General features: G+C 44.3%; 1 protein-coding gene across 2 annotated transcripts; it reads right to left on the minus strand.

The window, feature by feature from the left end:
- Window positions 1–201: 201 nt before the first annotated feature.
- LOC119383289 (ADP-ribosylation factor-like protein 1) lies at window positions 202–14,603 on the minus strand. Of its 2 annotated transcripts, XR_007415114.1 has the most exons (7): window positions 14,447–14,558; window positions 13,384–13,518; window positions 10,317–10,398; window positions 10,078–10,189; window positions 9,106–9,284; window positions 1,606–2,522; window positions 202–1,430 (listed from the first exon to the last, which is right to left on the minus strand). XR_007415114.1 is itself a non-coding variant. In XM_049412471.1 (6 exons), exons 1-6 carry the CDS (start codon window positions 14,448–14,450, stop codon window positions 2,492–2,494), a joined length of 543 nt encoding a protein of 180 aa, XP_049268428.1. In that variant the 5' UTR covers window positions 14,451–14,603; the 3' UTR covers window positions 202–2,491. The 2 variants fall into 2 exon arrangements, 1 of the variants encoding a protein (XP_049268428.1); XM_049412471.1 differs by having other exon boundaries at window positions 202–2,522; window positions 14,447–14,603.
- Window positions 14,604–16,387: the final 1,784 nt, after the last annotated feature.

A 16,387-nucleotide genomic window follows, 5' to 3' on the forward strand; every position in this document is an offset into this window, starting at 1 on the left:
GACCAGTCAAGGAGCAAGAGAAGCAGTTTAGCTAATACTGAGGTACTATACACATCCCAATAATGTAGGCAAATGTAATGCCACTTCGACCTATGAGTTGAATATGTTAGATCAGAAACTTCATATGAACAAAACAAAAGCTCAAGGTCAAAATGTAACTTACGACCAAGTAACAAGAAACATTGGTGATTACACAAAACATTCATTTATAAAAAGGTTTTATTCACATTCCCGGCTGCCCTTAAATGACATATATGCATTAAACTCTGGATGGGGCTTTGGCATTGGTGTGCGCTTACAAAAAAGAAACTTGCGTACCAACATAGCTTGCAGGTTTCCCATTTTCATGTAATTAGCTGCATCAACCAATCACGTAATGTGCACACATTCAGCTACACTAGTCATCCCTCATCTCACCACTTCAGTGAGCACAGCAATAGCACAGAGCTTGCGTACCTAGAGGCTGCATGATCTTTCCTACAAAAGCCGAGGTTTCAAAACATTGCAGACTCTCATGCGTTTATGGCTGCAGACCACTCAGGAAAGGTTAGAAATTACTAACGCTCTGGCAATTACTGTGCCCGACATCTGTCCGCAGCTGCAAAGCAATAAAGAAAAATATACTCACTAAGCTTGCCGCTGAACACTTTCCTACGCATACCGACTGGACATTGGTGACAGCATTTCATGTTTCTGATGCTGCCCGTATCAAGCTAGACATTGTGGAGATGAACAAGGCTACCTTTGTGTGACAAAGGAAAAGAAAAATTGCAGACAGTTGCTTCTCAAAATTTTTCAGCAAAGCACCCTACCATACAGAATGGCTACTACTGTTGTCAGCCCATGACCCTTTAGTTAGCTTAAAACAACAAATACTACACCACGTTAATTCTGCTCTTTGTACCTCAAATAAAACTACAGAAACTCGCGGACGTTCAGTTTCACGGAACCACACTTGAATGCGATCCCAAATTCTCACAAGCTTCGGTAAGCCATTCCATATGTTGCTTGCGTACTCACGAGTGCTTGCACAAACGGTGGATGCAATATTATGCTCAGTACAATCTGCAAGTACGAAGTTATGATGAAGTGAGGCAAATTACCTAAAATATTATCCGTGACATCCGTCATAAGAATGCCAACTGGAACAGAGTCAACAAAAATGGTACACTAATATGCTTTAGAGATGCAAAATGTGAAGTGCCACAAACTGGATTATTGTGAAGCAGTGTAATGGATGAATTCACAGGAAACCAATGAGTAATGTGTTATATCATTTGACAACTTAAGGTTGCAACCTGCACTTGCACAATATTTTAGAAAGGAGACAACAAAGTTCATACCATTGTATAGCTTGTCAGCACCAGGCAACCACAGTTACTGCTGCGCAGGCACGTAGCCAGGATTTTTTTTCGGGGGGGGCCCAAGGCCTAATTGTTCGAAAGAAAGTATTTCCATGGCAAAAATAAAACAAAAGTTGCCCGGGAATATAGAAGGCTTGACGAATTTCGGGGGGGGCCCGGGCCCCCCGGGCCCCCCCCTTGCCTACGTGCCTGCTGCTGCGCATAGGTCTACTCAATTTCACAACTGGGGGCTTCAATGCACCAAGAAAAAAAATGTTCTTTCACAGAACGGTTTTACCTTCTCGTCTTGAAATGATCACGAGTGGGTGCAGCTGCTGACAACAGCATTAGTCTGGCACGTCTACACAGAATTGGGCTATGATAGCCACGCTTTGCAAGCTTTAAGTTGGACAATGTCGAGCACAGTTGTTTGGACACCTCTTCCAAGGCACGCGGCAATCTGCAAATGGCCAGCTAATCAATCCACTCACAAAAAAAGAAAAAATGCATCTGAATCTCCACAATTTAAATTGCTTTTTGACTCGGCTATCTCACCATCCACCACGAAAGTTCTTCTAAGCAAGGGACATTACAATTTAACGAGCAAGTCTCAATACAGGCAAGCTGCTACGTAAAAAGAAAAACGAATGAGCAGGCAGCAGTCCAAGAGAAAAATGCTCAGCTTTATCTTGGACTTAAAAAAGAGACACACGCGTAAAGAAAAAAAAAAGTTTCAATTACACAGTCACCTAACCAGAAGATACAAAACAAATCGACCAACCAGCCAGCCAGGAATGTTTCCGACATGTCGGGGCTACTGAGGAGCTTTCTGCAGGAAGGGGACATAAACACAAACTGCGGCTCTTCTTGATTTCTGGGCACAGACTAGAGATGGGGAATGGCGGCGAAGCGACACACTCCAAGGCCTTCTTCCCGACGTGCACCAAAGTCCATGCGTGCCGTGCGATCGTGGCCGTGTGTCTTGCCACCATGCTGCACACAGCCAGTTTTCCTGCGCTCCTCTCGTTTTTATGTCGGCAGCCTCGGGAACTGTTCTCGCTCGCATTTCTCGACAAACGCGCACTTTTTGAGATGACAATGATGGTGGACTGGCATGGCTGAAGCCTCTTTCTTTGCTTGATCGTCGGTCACTTGTTGTTGGTCAGAGCATTTGATAACCTGCGAGGAAGGAAATAGCTCAGCGAAATCAATTGTTCAGCAGGCTCGGTCCATACTCATTTCACATGCTTCCTAAACAGCATCTAGCAAGTGAGAAAGCGAGTGAGGGGACCTGAGCATAACTAGAAAGATAACAGGCTTGGCACAGAAGCCACAGCCACAGGAATGGCGCATCGACAGGACAAGCACCCCTCTACGTCTATGTGCCCTTCCCGTGGTCATATTTTGGCGCTATGTCTATCATTACTACTGAAAATTGACGTACTAACCCAACAGCAAGCAGTACTACTGGGCAAGTAGAAAGGACAATGTGCACTGCTGGAAGGTCTACTTGGGGTAGTAGACCCCTTTCCTTATAGCTAAACATATAAGCAGCACATAATGTAAAACAGAAGTCACGGATGAACTGCTGCCCATTCATTTTGTTTGCCCTGTCCTATCGCTGCCACTAGCTACAACATGTACCAATAAACCAATATTGGCACTTCACTGTGGGAATCTTGCTTTACTTAAGCGCATTATGCTGCGACGAATGAACACAAGCTCACATGAAATACACGGTCCTAGCAAGCTACAATTTGACAACTAAAGCAGACATTAGCATCGAAAGAAACTGGGGCAGATGCGCGCTAGCGGTGCGAAGACTGAGCGAACAGCGGAGCTGGTGGCCTTCCCTAGCATGTCTGCAACCTCCAACTCTCGTCCCTCCCCTGCTCGCCTCAGCTAAACTATGCTATACCCTCCCTCACCCTCACCCTCAATTCCCTTTCCCACCCCCTTGCTATACTATACTATACATACCTATGCTATGCTTTACCCTTTCCCAGTGATGCTACCGAGGACTTCTGATTTGGAGCAATTTTTGGAGCAGCAAAATTTCTGTTTTGAGCACTTTGGAGCAGCAAAATTTTCATCTTGGAGCACTTTGTAGCAGATAATTTTGCATCTGGGAGCACTTGGGAGCAGCGAATTTTACATCCTGGAGTGCAATACAAAAGCATATTGCATTAAAGGGGCCCTCCAACACTTATTTTGAAGCGCCTACATCGCTGCCGACCGCATCAACGCGTAGTGGCGCTCGCCAGAACTATTGCGGGTGGAAATGACGACGATGAGCGCTGGCCTATGATTGGATAAATGTAACGTTAGAAGTAATAACGGCGTTGCATCACAAAAGGGGTTATTATTGGGTTTAGTTTTTCTTTAGCATGCCTTTTTCACTTAACACCAATTAGACGAACGATCTTAGACTTTTGCAGCTTTAAAACTGCAGTGCCCGGCAAAGAATGCGCCGAACGCCACGGCTATACCACGGCGCTGGAGGAAACGCGCTGGGGACGCTCCAGGCGCCGTTGTTTGAAGAAACTGAAGGGAAAAAATGTAAGAGCGTTGATATAGACGCCGTCGCAACAAGAAAGATGACTAAAACTACAAAACATGATAGAGGCGTTCGCGATCTGCCTTGTTTCGCACGCGTAGTTCACTTAATGCACCACATTGTTACTATCGCAACGGCGTCATCATTACGTTGGAAAGAACGGGAAACATTGTGTGCAAGCTTCCCGTATGTAGGTTCTTTCAGTTAATTTCATTGGGGCGCCATCAGACGTCACAGGGTAAGTGAAACGTGGTCAGGTGACCCCGAGAAAATCGAGTTGAGGGTAGGCCTCCATTTTATTGTATTTTCAGTGTTGTAGGCTGAATAACTTCGGAATGCGTGCACCTATCGCTGCCGTTCTTGCTGCACTAATCTCTTCAGCCTTCAGTCTACGTAACCCGAAAGTAAAACAAAGTAAAACAATGAGGTCTGGAAAAGTGTTAGAGGGTCCCTTTAACATTCAAGCACCTGAGTATTATTATGGGGCTCTTACGAAGGCTAGAAATATTTCGATTCATTGCAAATCTCATGGAAAAAATCATCCCAGGAGCACAGGCGTGCGCACAGGGGGGGGGGGGGGGCGAAATCTGCCCCGTACATTGACCCTTGCGATAGCAATTATATGGACACTCTCGGCGGATTTTTGCCGTCGCCGTAATTTTCCGTATAAAGTCCAAATTAATAACATCACCACGCGCATTCTAGCCGCGGATAAAAGCTCGTGAGCGCTGGCGACGAACGCGGCTGAAGCGGAGATTAAACTAGCCGGCCGTCTGTCTCCGCCGCATGGACAGCGCATGAGAAAACATCTTCCTGTGTGCACGCCTGCCGTCGATTGCTCATCAAACAGAGAGGAAACGCCCCGCCAGTCTTTCGTAAGGAGCATGAAGGGACGCCAGGGGAGCGGAAGGGGGGGAGACCGCATCGTTCAAAGGGCGCAGTCACTTGCGCGCGCGCTATCTCGAGGCATCAGGAGACGGCTCGTAAACTTGCTGTGCTCTCAACGCTTACTTCGCGTTTAGAGAACTCAGAGCAAGAAAACGCTTTGGTTCCTGGAGGGACCATATTCCCTTAAAGGGGTCATGAAGCACCCCTTGGGCTGATTGAAAAAACACATCCTGCGGAAAGCTGACACGGCTATGAACTGCTCTGCCAAATATTACAGTCGTGCGCGCCGCGTAATGGCCACAAGCGGAGCGCGAAGTTGCCGTTTCCCCAGGCACCCTCTTTTCAAACAGAGGCCGGTTCTCACTCTCGTCGGTGGGCGGGGTGTCTGTCCGCTGTACGTCGCAAGAGACATAGCATGCTTATTGGCCGATAGCCGACGTAAATCGAGAGCGGCGTTCGGATCAGATGCGCTTCTTGCCGCGGGGTGCCGCCACTTGCCGGCGCCGCACTCCTCAGTACACGGTAGCCGCACTCGCGCAAGCGAATCACAGCGGGAGAGCGATCGCGTTTCATGACGCGCGCTGGCGTAACTTCTTTCCCCCATGCCATCCCTCCCTGTCTTGCTTCCAGTGCGCTCGTCGGCACGAGAAAAGAGAGAAAGCGCTGGGAGCGTGCGCCAAACCCCAGTAACTCCACTGATTCTTGACGGATTCGAGAAATTTTTGCGGCAATCGATTCGGGAGGCAGTACACTCCGATACTGAGGCCATTAGATCATTACTTGGAAAAGTGGTTCATGACCCCTTTAAACCAGCATTTTGTTGAGTTACGCGAGATCGGATCCAAAAGAGTTAGCTGCTAGTCTTACTTTGTTTCACAATACAATTTTTTGGTATCGCATTCATTGCTTTGCTCTTAGGCAAAACTGAGTTTTTTTAACCGTTATCTATTGACCCCCGAAAGCGAGGGACGGACGTGTAACATGGCGTAGCCGCTTCACTGTGGGCCGTCAGCGACGGGCCCGCTACTGACAGCTGCGCATTTGCCACTGCTCCGACCAGGAGATATGATTTTACTAATGATATGACATTTTTAAAAAAAGCAAGCAAAACATTCAAATTGGAAACCTAGCACGTGAGCTCGAAACGGCAGGGCCTTTTAGGGGGTATTTACCGCAGAGTGATTACAAACTCGGACGTGCTGGCGGAAGGAATTACGAAAAAGCTGTTCTGGATGAAGATCCATGGATAAAGTATATCTGAGGAAAAGTGTCAACGCGTTTCCACCATTCGTGTGCTCCCATAAACGCGAAGCAAAGGAAAATTCGATATTGTCCCATATATCTACTGCGAGCGATCCCAGATTTCATTCCGCGATGTCCGGAAACAGAAGTGACAGACATTTTAGCGGCACTCATGTAGTTATTACTGAACATTGCTTTCCTCACGTGCCGTGCGACGCTTGAATCGAGCTATCAGCTGCGTTTCTGGAACAGACGATGTCCGCCGATGAATCGCCGTTGCACTTTCTCGCTACCGATAAGCCTAGATATCACGAGCCTCTGCGGAGAGCGCGTTTTGCTGTCGAGCCGACTTGCAGAACAGAAGCTACGTCGGCACCGTGCATGGCATCGTGGCATACTCGGAACACACGCGCGAGCGCTATTTATTCAGCTGAATAATTCTTGGTCCATGATTGCGACTTTATTGGCAGCCCCAAGATCGAGCTGCACATGTTCTGACGCGCCGGCGGTGCGATTGCCGGTGATAGACGGCCCCAAACCCGAGACTTTGGCGCAGTTTGGCGCAAATTTCGTCAATATTATCAGGATGGCGCAGTAAATACAACTTGGCACACTTTGGCGCAGTTGGCACAGGAGTGGAATCACTGCTTTCCCCTCCTCCTCTACACCTTCACTTCGCTTTCCTACCCCTTGCTATACTATAGTAAACATGGTCATGCTTTACCCTCTCCCCTACTTTTTTCCCTCCTCCTCATGCTCACATCACTCCTCACCCTCACTTCCCTGTCCCACCCCCTTGCTATAATGTCACAATTACCCCTTTCGGCCCTGGCGTCCCCAATTGAGGACACCACACAAAATTTCACCTAACAACTCGGAAACGAAACCGAAACTGCTAATTCTTGGGGAAGTATTTCTTCAATGATCCCCACTGCAATAAACATCATCATTGTGATACTTCTGCGGAGTTCGGAGCCACAAAGAAGAAGAAGCTTGACCTAAGTCATGGGTGACATCGAGGTGGGTAAGCGCCGTTTTCGGTACAAAGTCCCGAAGTTGTTTCAAGGACTTACACACTGCCAAATAAGACGTCAATTCAGATTTTGTATACTCGAATGAGTAGCAGGACTAAAGAAGCCATTTTTCTCATTTCACGACCACTGAGCCCTAATGACCTAATTTGATGCCATGCCTGCAAATCCATAAATACTTACACCACAGGCTCAAATTTCTTGTGTGTGGTATTCTGAGCTCCTAATTATCAGAAAAACACGTACAAAAAGCTTCTCTGACAAAAATGAAAATTCCAGGGCCTAAAGGGTTAATAGCCAGCAGGATAACAGATGACAACGAAGTAAGCAGCACGAGCAGCAGCTACCGGTCCTCTGAGGAAGACAATGTTGAAGCATCAGCTCTTGTGATCTCTGAATACAGACTTGTCTTTCCTTGTCGTGCCGTGGCCCTGTATCTTGTTCTTTCCACTTTGCGACAATACTATACATGACTATGCGATCCTTTACCCTATCCCCCTCCTCCTTTCCATAATCCTCACCGTCGCATCACTCCTCAACCTCTAGTCTTTTTCCCAGCCCTTGCTATACTATACGTGGATATGCTATGCTCTACCTTTTTCCTCCTCCTCTCCCTCATTTCGCTTTTTCACCCCCTTGCTATACTATACTGTGATTTGCTATGCATATGCTGTCCTCTACCTCTCCTACCGTTGCATTGCATAGCTATGCTAGGTTTTCCTCCTCTCTTAGCTTCGCTCTTCCCCGTTTTGCCAGTTTTGTGTGGTTGGCAAACAACGCTACTCCAAGCAACAGCTACGTTGTTAAAAGGGGAAAAAAAACTATTTAGTAGAGTGGAAGCTAGATAGCATTCTTGTGCCATTGCTGCGAAAATGCAAAAGTAAAGATCAAGTGCCTTGGCTACCATGATGTGCACTCGTGAGCAAAAGCTTCAAGGCCAACAGCACTGTAAAAATTTAGTTTTATTTCCTTAATACCCTTCTGTGTAACGCTCACAGACAAGAGCTTATCCAAAGATTTTCTGGAGGGTTCGGTGGGGGTCCCACACCCCTTTATGTATGTTTCTGTGTGTTTGTGTGCCCGTATATATCCACATACAAAATGTAAATTTTTCGGGATTAGGGAGGGGGGGGTTAAATCCCCCCAAACCAACCCCAGGCTATGCCACTGTCCACAGAAATGAAATTAACTCAGCATCTTTGTTCTATAATTTTTTGTTTTTCAGTCCAATGTTGGTACATAAGGACACTCTGCAAAAGCAAGCAGAAGAATAACAGGCTTGCCATAAAGAATTGGGCTTGGCAAGTCTGTTATTGCTAATTAACAGAAAATTAAAGGACAGCATTATATAGAAATCCATGTCACTGCCATTGCCCATTTCAGCAAAGTGGCAAAAACAATGCACCGAGAAAATAGCTATTACAGTTAAATCTCGTTATAACGAAAATGAAGGGGTGCCACGATTTGCCCATTACAACCAATATTCTGTTATAGCCGCAGCAGGCATTTACTGCAAATATTATGCACTTTACTTACCCAAAACAAATAGCAGGCAAAAAGGCAGGCGCACCGCGGCCATGCATGCCATGTGCATTGTCTGCATGCCGTGTGCAGCGAGAGGAAGGTGGGAATGGCTTCGCGGGCGCCACAGCGTGCGCATGGCGTGCTGTCCAGCTTTGCGAGAGTTGCTGGAGGATGCGTGGCGGGAGTTTTCAGCTGCTAAATATAGTTGTCGCATTGCACACCATCTAAAATGCGTGCTGCGCACTGTCGTGACATTGGATCAAAATTTTATTTCCTAATAATAAAATTTGTTCATTACTATATCGCACAACATGCAAATTTTACCTAGTTAAAACGAGGTTTCAAATACATTGATTTCTATGGGGCTTTCAAGGGGAATTAAAATTTGCTCATTATATCCATTATTTTGTCATAGCCCATCTCGTTATAACGAGGCTTAGCTGTGCATGACATAGCCTCTATGAAAGCAACTAAAGATAAACAGAAGCGATGTCGAAATAAATAATGACAAACTTATTACCATTCCATGGCTTCGTCAAGTCCATTCCCTTTGAGTGCAGAGGTCTTGAATATTTGAAATGTGCGGCTCTTCAGTGCATCTAGACCCAGTGCCGAGTGAATCTCAGACACTGTCATGGCTTCGTCCAAGTCCTGCTTGTTTGCAAGAACGACAAGGATAGCCTTCTTCAGCTCTTCTTCCTGCCACACAAGATGCAGAAATGTTGAACAGGGCGTTAGCACTCAAGCAAAATTAGCTAGGAGAGTCAGGTCAGGTCTAACGACCTGCCCCGGTTTACGAGTTGTCCTGTTTTGCAAGTATTATTACATTACAAACACGTATTTCATTTTAGAACACCTTGAAAGCCAGAGTCTGCTGCTTGCACACTTTTTCCCATCCATTTGTCAGATCAAACGAAATCACAAGTCATGCACTGACCCAAGAATAATCCAAGAAACTGCGAGTCCTCATGCTTACTCTGGTAACCACCAAACAGACACAAAATCATGGAGAGTGCAATCTCTTCTGTAAGTATTCACCAATTCTGAGACTGGTTAAATTTAGTGTTGCCTTGCAGACACCACGAAGAAACATGATTTGTCTCCAGTGTGAAAAGGCAACGTGCCTCCGGGAACATTCACAATACGTTGTGTTCTCTTCCACTCAAATTTCCTTCTCCTTTATTATTAAGGAGCATACACACAGTTAGGCGATACCCTGCACTTACAAGGCACTTCACTAAAAAAATGAAGTTAATATGCCCCTACTCCCCATAACTGCAACACCTACTGGCTTTCATTGGTGGTTATTGCCACATTACTGAATATACAAGAACTTGCTCTTGATGTATGAATAAGATGAAGTGACATCTTTAACTCTGGACTTCACATCTATTTCAAGCAGTGAGTTTGCCACAGTTGGTCGGACTGGTGATCACTTCTAACCACGATGCAAACGCCAGCGAATGCGCAATCAGACAAATGGTGTCCTCACCTCGAGCATGGAAACTAGCTCTTCTTTAGATATGCCAATACGGTCCCTGTCCGCACTGTCAACAACGTATATGATGGCATCGGTGTTAGAAAAGTAACACCGCCAGTATGGCCTGTAATGAATAAGAGAAGCATGACGACATCAAATATGACAGCTCAATGTAAACCTGATGCATTCTATATGCAAACATGTTTACAGGTGATTGACGTAACAGCGCCAAGTGGAATAGCAAGACTTGCCTGATGCTCGTCTGACCCCCCAAGTCCCACACTTGGAACTTGAGATTCTTATATGTAACTTGTTCAACATTGAATCCAATAGCTGAAAAAGACAGTAGGAAAAAAGATGTCTGTAAGCAAATGTTACGAAAGCTTTACTGTTTTTTCAGGACCTGTATACTACAACAACGAACAGGAAACAAGATGCTTGTGGCTGACAATGTGCTGTCACCATGCTACAAGTCGGGCAACACATCACTTTCGTCATCTTAAATTTTTTTTTTTCTCTTTACATTTCTTTCAGTGAATCGTAAAACATGGAGCAGATGATAGCCATGTTACAAAAGCTGAAGTCCTAATCTCAGTTTAGCATATCAGATTACTTCAAAATTAATAGTTTTGTGAGCCACAGATTGCACTAGTGAATCATTGAATGAGTGGTGCATTTCAGAGTGATCCGTATTATTATGCCAGCTTTAGATTTATTATTAAAGAGACACTAAAGAGCGAAACAATTTTTCTCATATTAGTAAAGTACTTTTTCACGATACCAAAAACACCTGCTTGCTGTGAGAAGGCGCTTAGTAAGTGAGAAAACGCGCAAAAACAAAATGTGGGTGGAGACGCCACTTTAGTTTCCACACCATTCGCCGTGACGTTGCATGTTTTGATGGCGCCTACTAGGGACTATAGTTCCTAATCGGTAAAAATGAAGTGCATTGTCCTCTGAGGGGGCCATAGACTTAACATACCAAGTTTGGGGTAATTTTGTTGAGCCAATGGTGCCAAAATACGATAAATACACTTTGAAATCTGTGACGTCACGCGGAGAAATTTCGGCGCAAAATTTAAAAATGAAACTTTGAACTTGATTTTATCGTCTATTAATAAACCTACGATAGTGAAATTAACGACATTAGAGTTCTCAGAGCACAATTTATCGATCTAAACCGATTCATTGTTTCTCTTTAGTGTCCCTTTAAGTGAAGTTTACAGAATTGAGGTTTCTTTTCGTTGAATTAGAGTCTTGTGAGCTTGAAAATTTTCTTATTTACAGAATTTTTATAGAAACATTGGCCTATTCAAGAAAAATGCCATATTTTAACTTACTTTTTATGCAATATATTTAATCAAAATCACTGCTGTAGTTGCCATGAAAACGATTTCTATGTTCTTATGCATTTATATATAAGCTACTGAGCTGAAGCTCTCTCCTAGTTTCATCCAAATAAAGGTGGCATTAATCGCAAGTGTACAAGCGCATTGAACTAAGCTGCTTAATTTGCATTGTAATGTAATCGAACAGCACTTCAGACAGGATGAAGTGAGAGTGATAGACACGGTGCTAAATGATTGGCACCATTAATTCATTAATCATCACCTTAATGATGAAGTAGTGAATCTGAATTTAAGCACTAAATATGTGCTTGTGACACCATGACAGAAACTATGACAGTGTCTTCAATACCATAAAAGAGCACTAGCAAGGTTAGATGCGTGTCGAATTAAAATAAACTACCCTTTCCCTCTTCTGTGTCAACACTTTTATACGAAAACTAGCTTGACAATTTTCAACTGGTTTGGCTAATGTGGACTAAATAAAAAGCCACCATTCCTGTTCTTGCAGTGCCGAAACTTCCAGAATACTAAGCGTGTTTAACAGTTTAAAGAAGCTGCTGCATCCACACTTAATCTTACTGGTGAACTGCAGTGCTCGTTGGTGCCCTGTAAGAATGGCCTGCACCATTACATCACATTAACAGCGACACCACGAAGTAGCAAGCTCTCTACTAGGAGGCAGCTCCAGAGAGAGATGCTACTCAATGAAAACAGCAATGAAGGATGCATCATGGCATTCGTGCTACTGAAGCCAAAAGAATGAAGGTGTAGCGCTGAACATATCTACTTTAGCAAAAAAAAGCGTCATCAGAGGCTGTAACACAGGAGATAAGCTAGAAAGTATGTGAGATCAGAGACAAGATACACATGCTAAAGCACCGATCCAGTAGAAGTAGCTATGACATATTATTCCAAGCGCCCATAAGCAAAAAATAACCGTGATTACTGTAAATTATCAGAGGGAAATTGATTTGGTATGCTTACATGTCCTGTCCATGTAGCACGTTTCAATATGTTAAATTCATATTTTCTTATTTTCTGTTAGTGTTACTGCATTTTCAGCTCACTAATGTGGTTTTGAACACCGTTAACAGACTGCTTAGGAATGCCAGGGCTGCGCAGCAGAGGCATCAGGCCTGTCTTTTCCTGAGGTGGTCACATCTAAAGGAGTTCTGACATGAATTCCTTTTTTTTTACTTGTGGTGTTTCAGCATTAAATTAAGAATGGAACAGTCTAACCCTATAAGAAACACTGACATGCATCAGAGCATCCTCAAAGTTGTTATAAGGTTTGCTCTTACAAGCGAGCTTTGGCTTCTGCCTCAAGTAGGAGAATCTGTCATAACAACATGAGCATTGACTCACTCGCTTCTGGCAACTTTTGTAGCTGCCACACGAGCGTGGCCAACAGAAAGGCGCAGATCACTCTTCCTTTACAAGCAACATCACCATACGTTACTGCTACACACCAGAAGACAGTGTTACGATCGATACATGTCACAAACATCATACTTAATAAACTGCATCCTCTCACATGCGAGAAAAGCGTGGAAGGATTTCTACACTTCTGAAAGTGTGCATCAGTGTTTCTTTTTTGGCAAGTAGCTGAGGAATAGCACGTAAAAGCTCTGTTGATAAATTTGTTTTCTCTGTCCCAGTGCGGGCATTTATGAAGCACTTCATCGTCTCTCCGCTGGGATATCACAAGGGAAAAAAAGTCACTACATCGACACGAAGGCAGATCTCTCACATCTGATAAGTTTCAATAACAAAACTGCGCACAGATGCGAAACGTAATGCAGATGACCCTGCTGCGACTATATAACCGGGTTCCCATTCACGGATTCGACCGTTACGCAATCGAGTTGCCGTCTTTGACGATACACACAATACCTCACCGCAGTCGATGTTACGATAACCCACAAAGACGCAAAACATCTGCTCCAAGAACGAGAACAGCTGGACTCACTCGGAATGGTTGTAACAACCTCGCCGACTTGCAACCGGTACAGAATGGTAGTCTTTCCAGCCCCATCCAGGCCCAATATCAGGATCCGCATCTCCCGACTGCCCAGCAAGCCTCTGAAGTAGCTCAGAAGCCCACCTGTTTCAACATCACAAGAAAACATCTTGGTCTGCCAGAGAACTACGCTGCTTAGTTTTGCGTTGTCACACCACACACTTGTAGCTGAGCACACGTTACAAACACGGTTGCAATGGGCGGTTCTCGATCAGAAAGCTCCACGTAAACGCTGGCATGTAAGATGTACGCTTTCGTAGTTAAGGATTTATGACTCAGTGACCGAATTACTAGTAGCTAAACAGCAACATTACGGTATCCCACGATGAAACGTACAAGAGATTTAAGCATGCTCTTGGAAGCAAAGTTCCTATAATGCTGCGAGTATGGAAAGATTTCGGTACTAGAAAACAATAGGTCCCGCGTAGTGGTCTGTTAAATACAACCAGTCTATGGCAAAACGTTATGATCTATGAGCTCTGCAAGCACTACGTTCATCCCAGACTGCTGTCCCCATTCACTTGCGAAAACACCAGTTCAAAGACCCGGCATTTCCTATTCTGATCTCGCGAAATGCGAGAATCCTGTTGTACGACTAAGAAGCATAACCGCTAGCAATCAACACGCGTAAATGTATGCTAACTGTGTCGTTCTATGCGACGGCAGCGTACGCAAGGCACGATACGGCAAGTGTCAAGCCATCGGCCGCACTCCTAAACCACCATGAGCCCGGTGACGCAAATCGACGTTGTACTGTGCAAATGTTTATCACCATTTATACGCCGAGCGGTGCTTTACACACAGCGTAGAGATACCCTGCTTTCTGTCATTAGAGATCCGGATAGACTGTCGCTTAATACAATATTTACAAAATGAGCTTTTCAAGCTGGAATTCCCATTCGGAACCGAACGCACTCGGAACCGGGCGCTTTCATCGGCTTCGACAACGGACCGGAGGTTAGCTTAGGTGCACTGCGCGGTGGATCACAGATAGATCGTTGAAGTGGCTCACCCATTTTCGACGAGAAAACGGTTCAGCAGGCAGCTGGTACCTCAGTTTAATTGTAATATAAACAAGCAATCCTACCGCGTGAAACGTGTCTTCGCAGACTGCGCATGCTCCGAGAGCCGACCAAGCCGTCGCCCGCGACTACGCCTTTAAAAATGTCGTCGTTGACGAGAGGGCGCCACAGACAATACAGTGTTTTTTTACGTACGTTGTTATACACTTATAAGAATTCACTTATGACATGCTTAACCAAAGCAACATAAACAAAAAAAATACTCCGGAGATGTTTGTACTAAGGTTGGTAATATTGTAAACATTTATACGAACTTCATCTTCTTCATTTTGATCTACAGTTAAAACTCGATATAACGAAACCCGATATTACGAATTTCCCGAGCAAACGAATAAATTTCCATTCCCTGGCAGGAGCCCATAGGGTTCAATGTTGTCATCATCACGAATTAGCGAAGCTATCGTGGCACTGAACCCGAGTTAACGAAGCTTTTCCGGGAAAAAAAAAAATGAAGCGCCAGAGAGATTGTCTCTTACGGGCTCCGACACTACATGACACGTGCCGAGTGCACCCAAATGCAAGAATTGCCTTAAGGGCATAGGGTTAGACCTAATGCGCCCTATGCATTTTTGACCATGTTAAAGAACCGTTTTCTCAGTAATTAAAGAGGGTATCCACATAATACATATCACTTTCTTCACAATTTTGCGCTCTTTTAACTGTACCAGATTCATTAAAATCTGACTAGAATTACAATTTTGGGGATTTTTTTACTACTGGGACCTAAAATTCGAGTTGGCATTTTTCAAAATTTGTAACACAAAACCTGTCAAGTGCACAATTTTACTTCTGGTACAGTAGTTGTATGCACTTATGCAGAATACAAGAAAAAATAATCAACTTGTTATCTTGGAATACATAGGAAATAACGGTACCTTAAGTAATAAAAAACATAGTTTTGAGATAATTGAGTTTAAAGTGAGAAAACAGCTGAAAAGCAAACTTCTTTTGCCACAAACACCATTCAACAATTCTATTTCGTAGCTACAAGCTTGGTGATCACTGCCAAAGTCATTTTATCACTTTCGAGCCTGTCGTCTTGCTTTTTTTTGTGAGCTGTCATGCAGCTCTATCTGCGATGTATCGTGGATAGTGGTCAACTTCTTTTAGCAAATTGACTGTATTTTGGCCAGGCTTCAATCCTAATCATTTCAGAATTCTGGCACGTGCGATACTGGCATCATTAAACGTAAGAACAGCATCCAATGTCGCAGTCCTTAAGACTCTGAAGCCTAAACAAAGACAGCAAAGACTCTTCAACGCAATTCCGATAAGCTCAACACTTCCACTGCACAGTTTGCACACGCAATTCTGTCAAATTGCATCACATATAATATTCATGTCCATTAGAGCACACCCATTGTTGCCCAGCATGCAATTCACCTCGAAGGAAGCTGGAAAGGCTTTAGAGGTTTGACGGTGAAGAGCTTGCTGTTTCAGAGATCGGTATCTCAGTACATCACCGCCATTTATTCACGTTTGCAAGCGAACTGTATTGGTTGCCGCAAAATTTACCCTTGCTGAAGACCTTCTTTACCCTCAGCACCCTGTCTCATTGACAGGCTCAACAGACACAAAGTGTAACTAAGCTAGGAGCTAAAGGTGTTCGAACAGACACACTACGAGGAACAAGTGCGAATAAAAAAGCACACAGCATCTTCAGACTACCTTACAAGTTACGCAACAGTTTCTTACATTCAAATGACTCCAGACAAGTATTATGGCTTTCAAACGGACGGTAAGCACGGAACGCATATGAGGGGCTTGTCCTGGAATGCATGTTCACTTACTACTTGCTTTTGAAAAAACTGGCTTTAAGCCGTAAAAAAAAAGACTTTTTAAAAAAAAGCACGAATACGGAAAATATGCGT

Source organism: Rhipicephalus sanguineus, chromosome 2 (assembly GCF_013339695.2).
Source record: "Rhipicephalus sanguineus isolate Rsan-2018 chromosome 2, BIME_Rsan_1.4, whole genome shotgun sequence".
In the NCBI taxonomy this organism is placed as follows: Eukaryota; Metazoa; Arthropoda; class Arachnida; order Ixodida; family Ixodidae; genus Rhipicephalus; species Rhipicephalus sanguineus.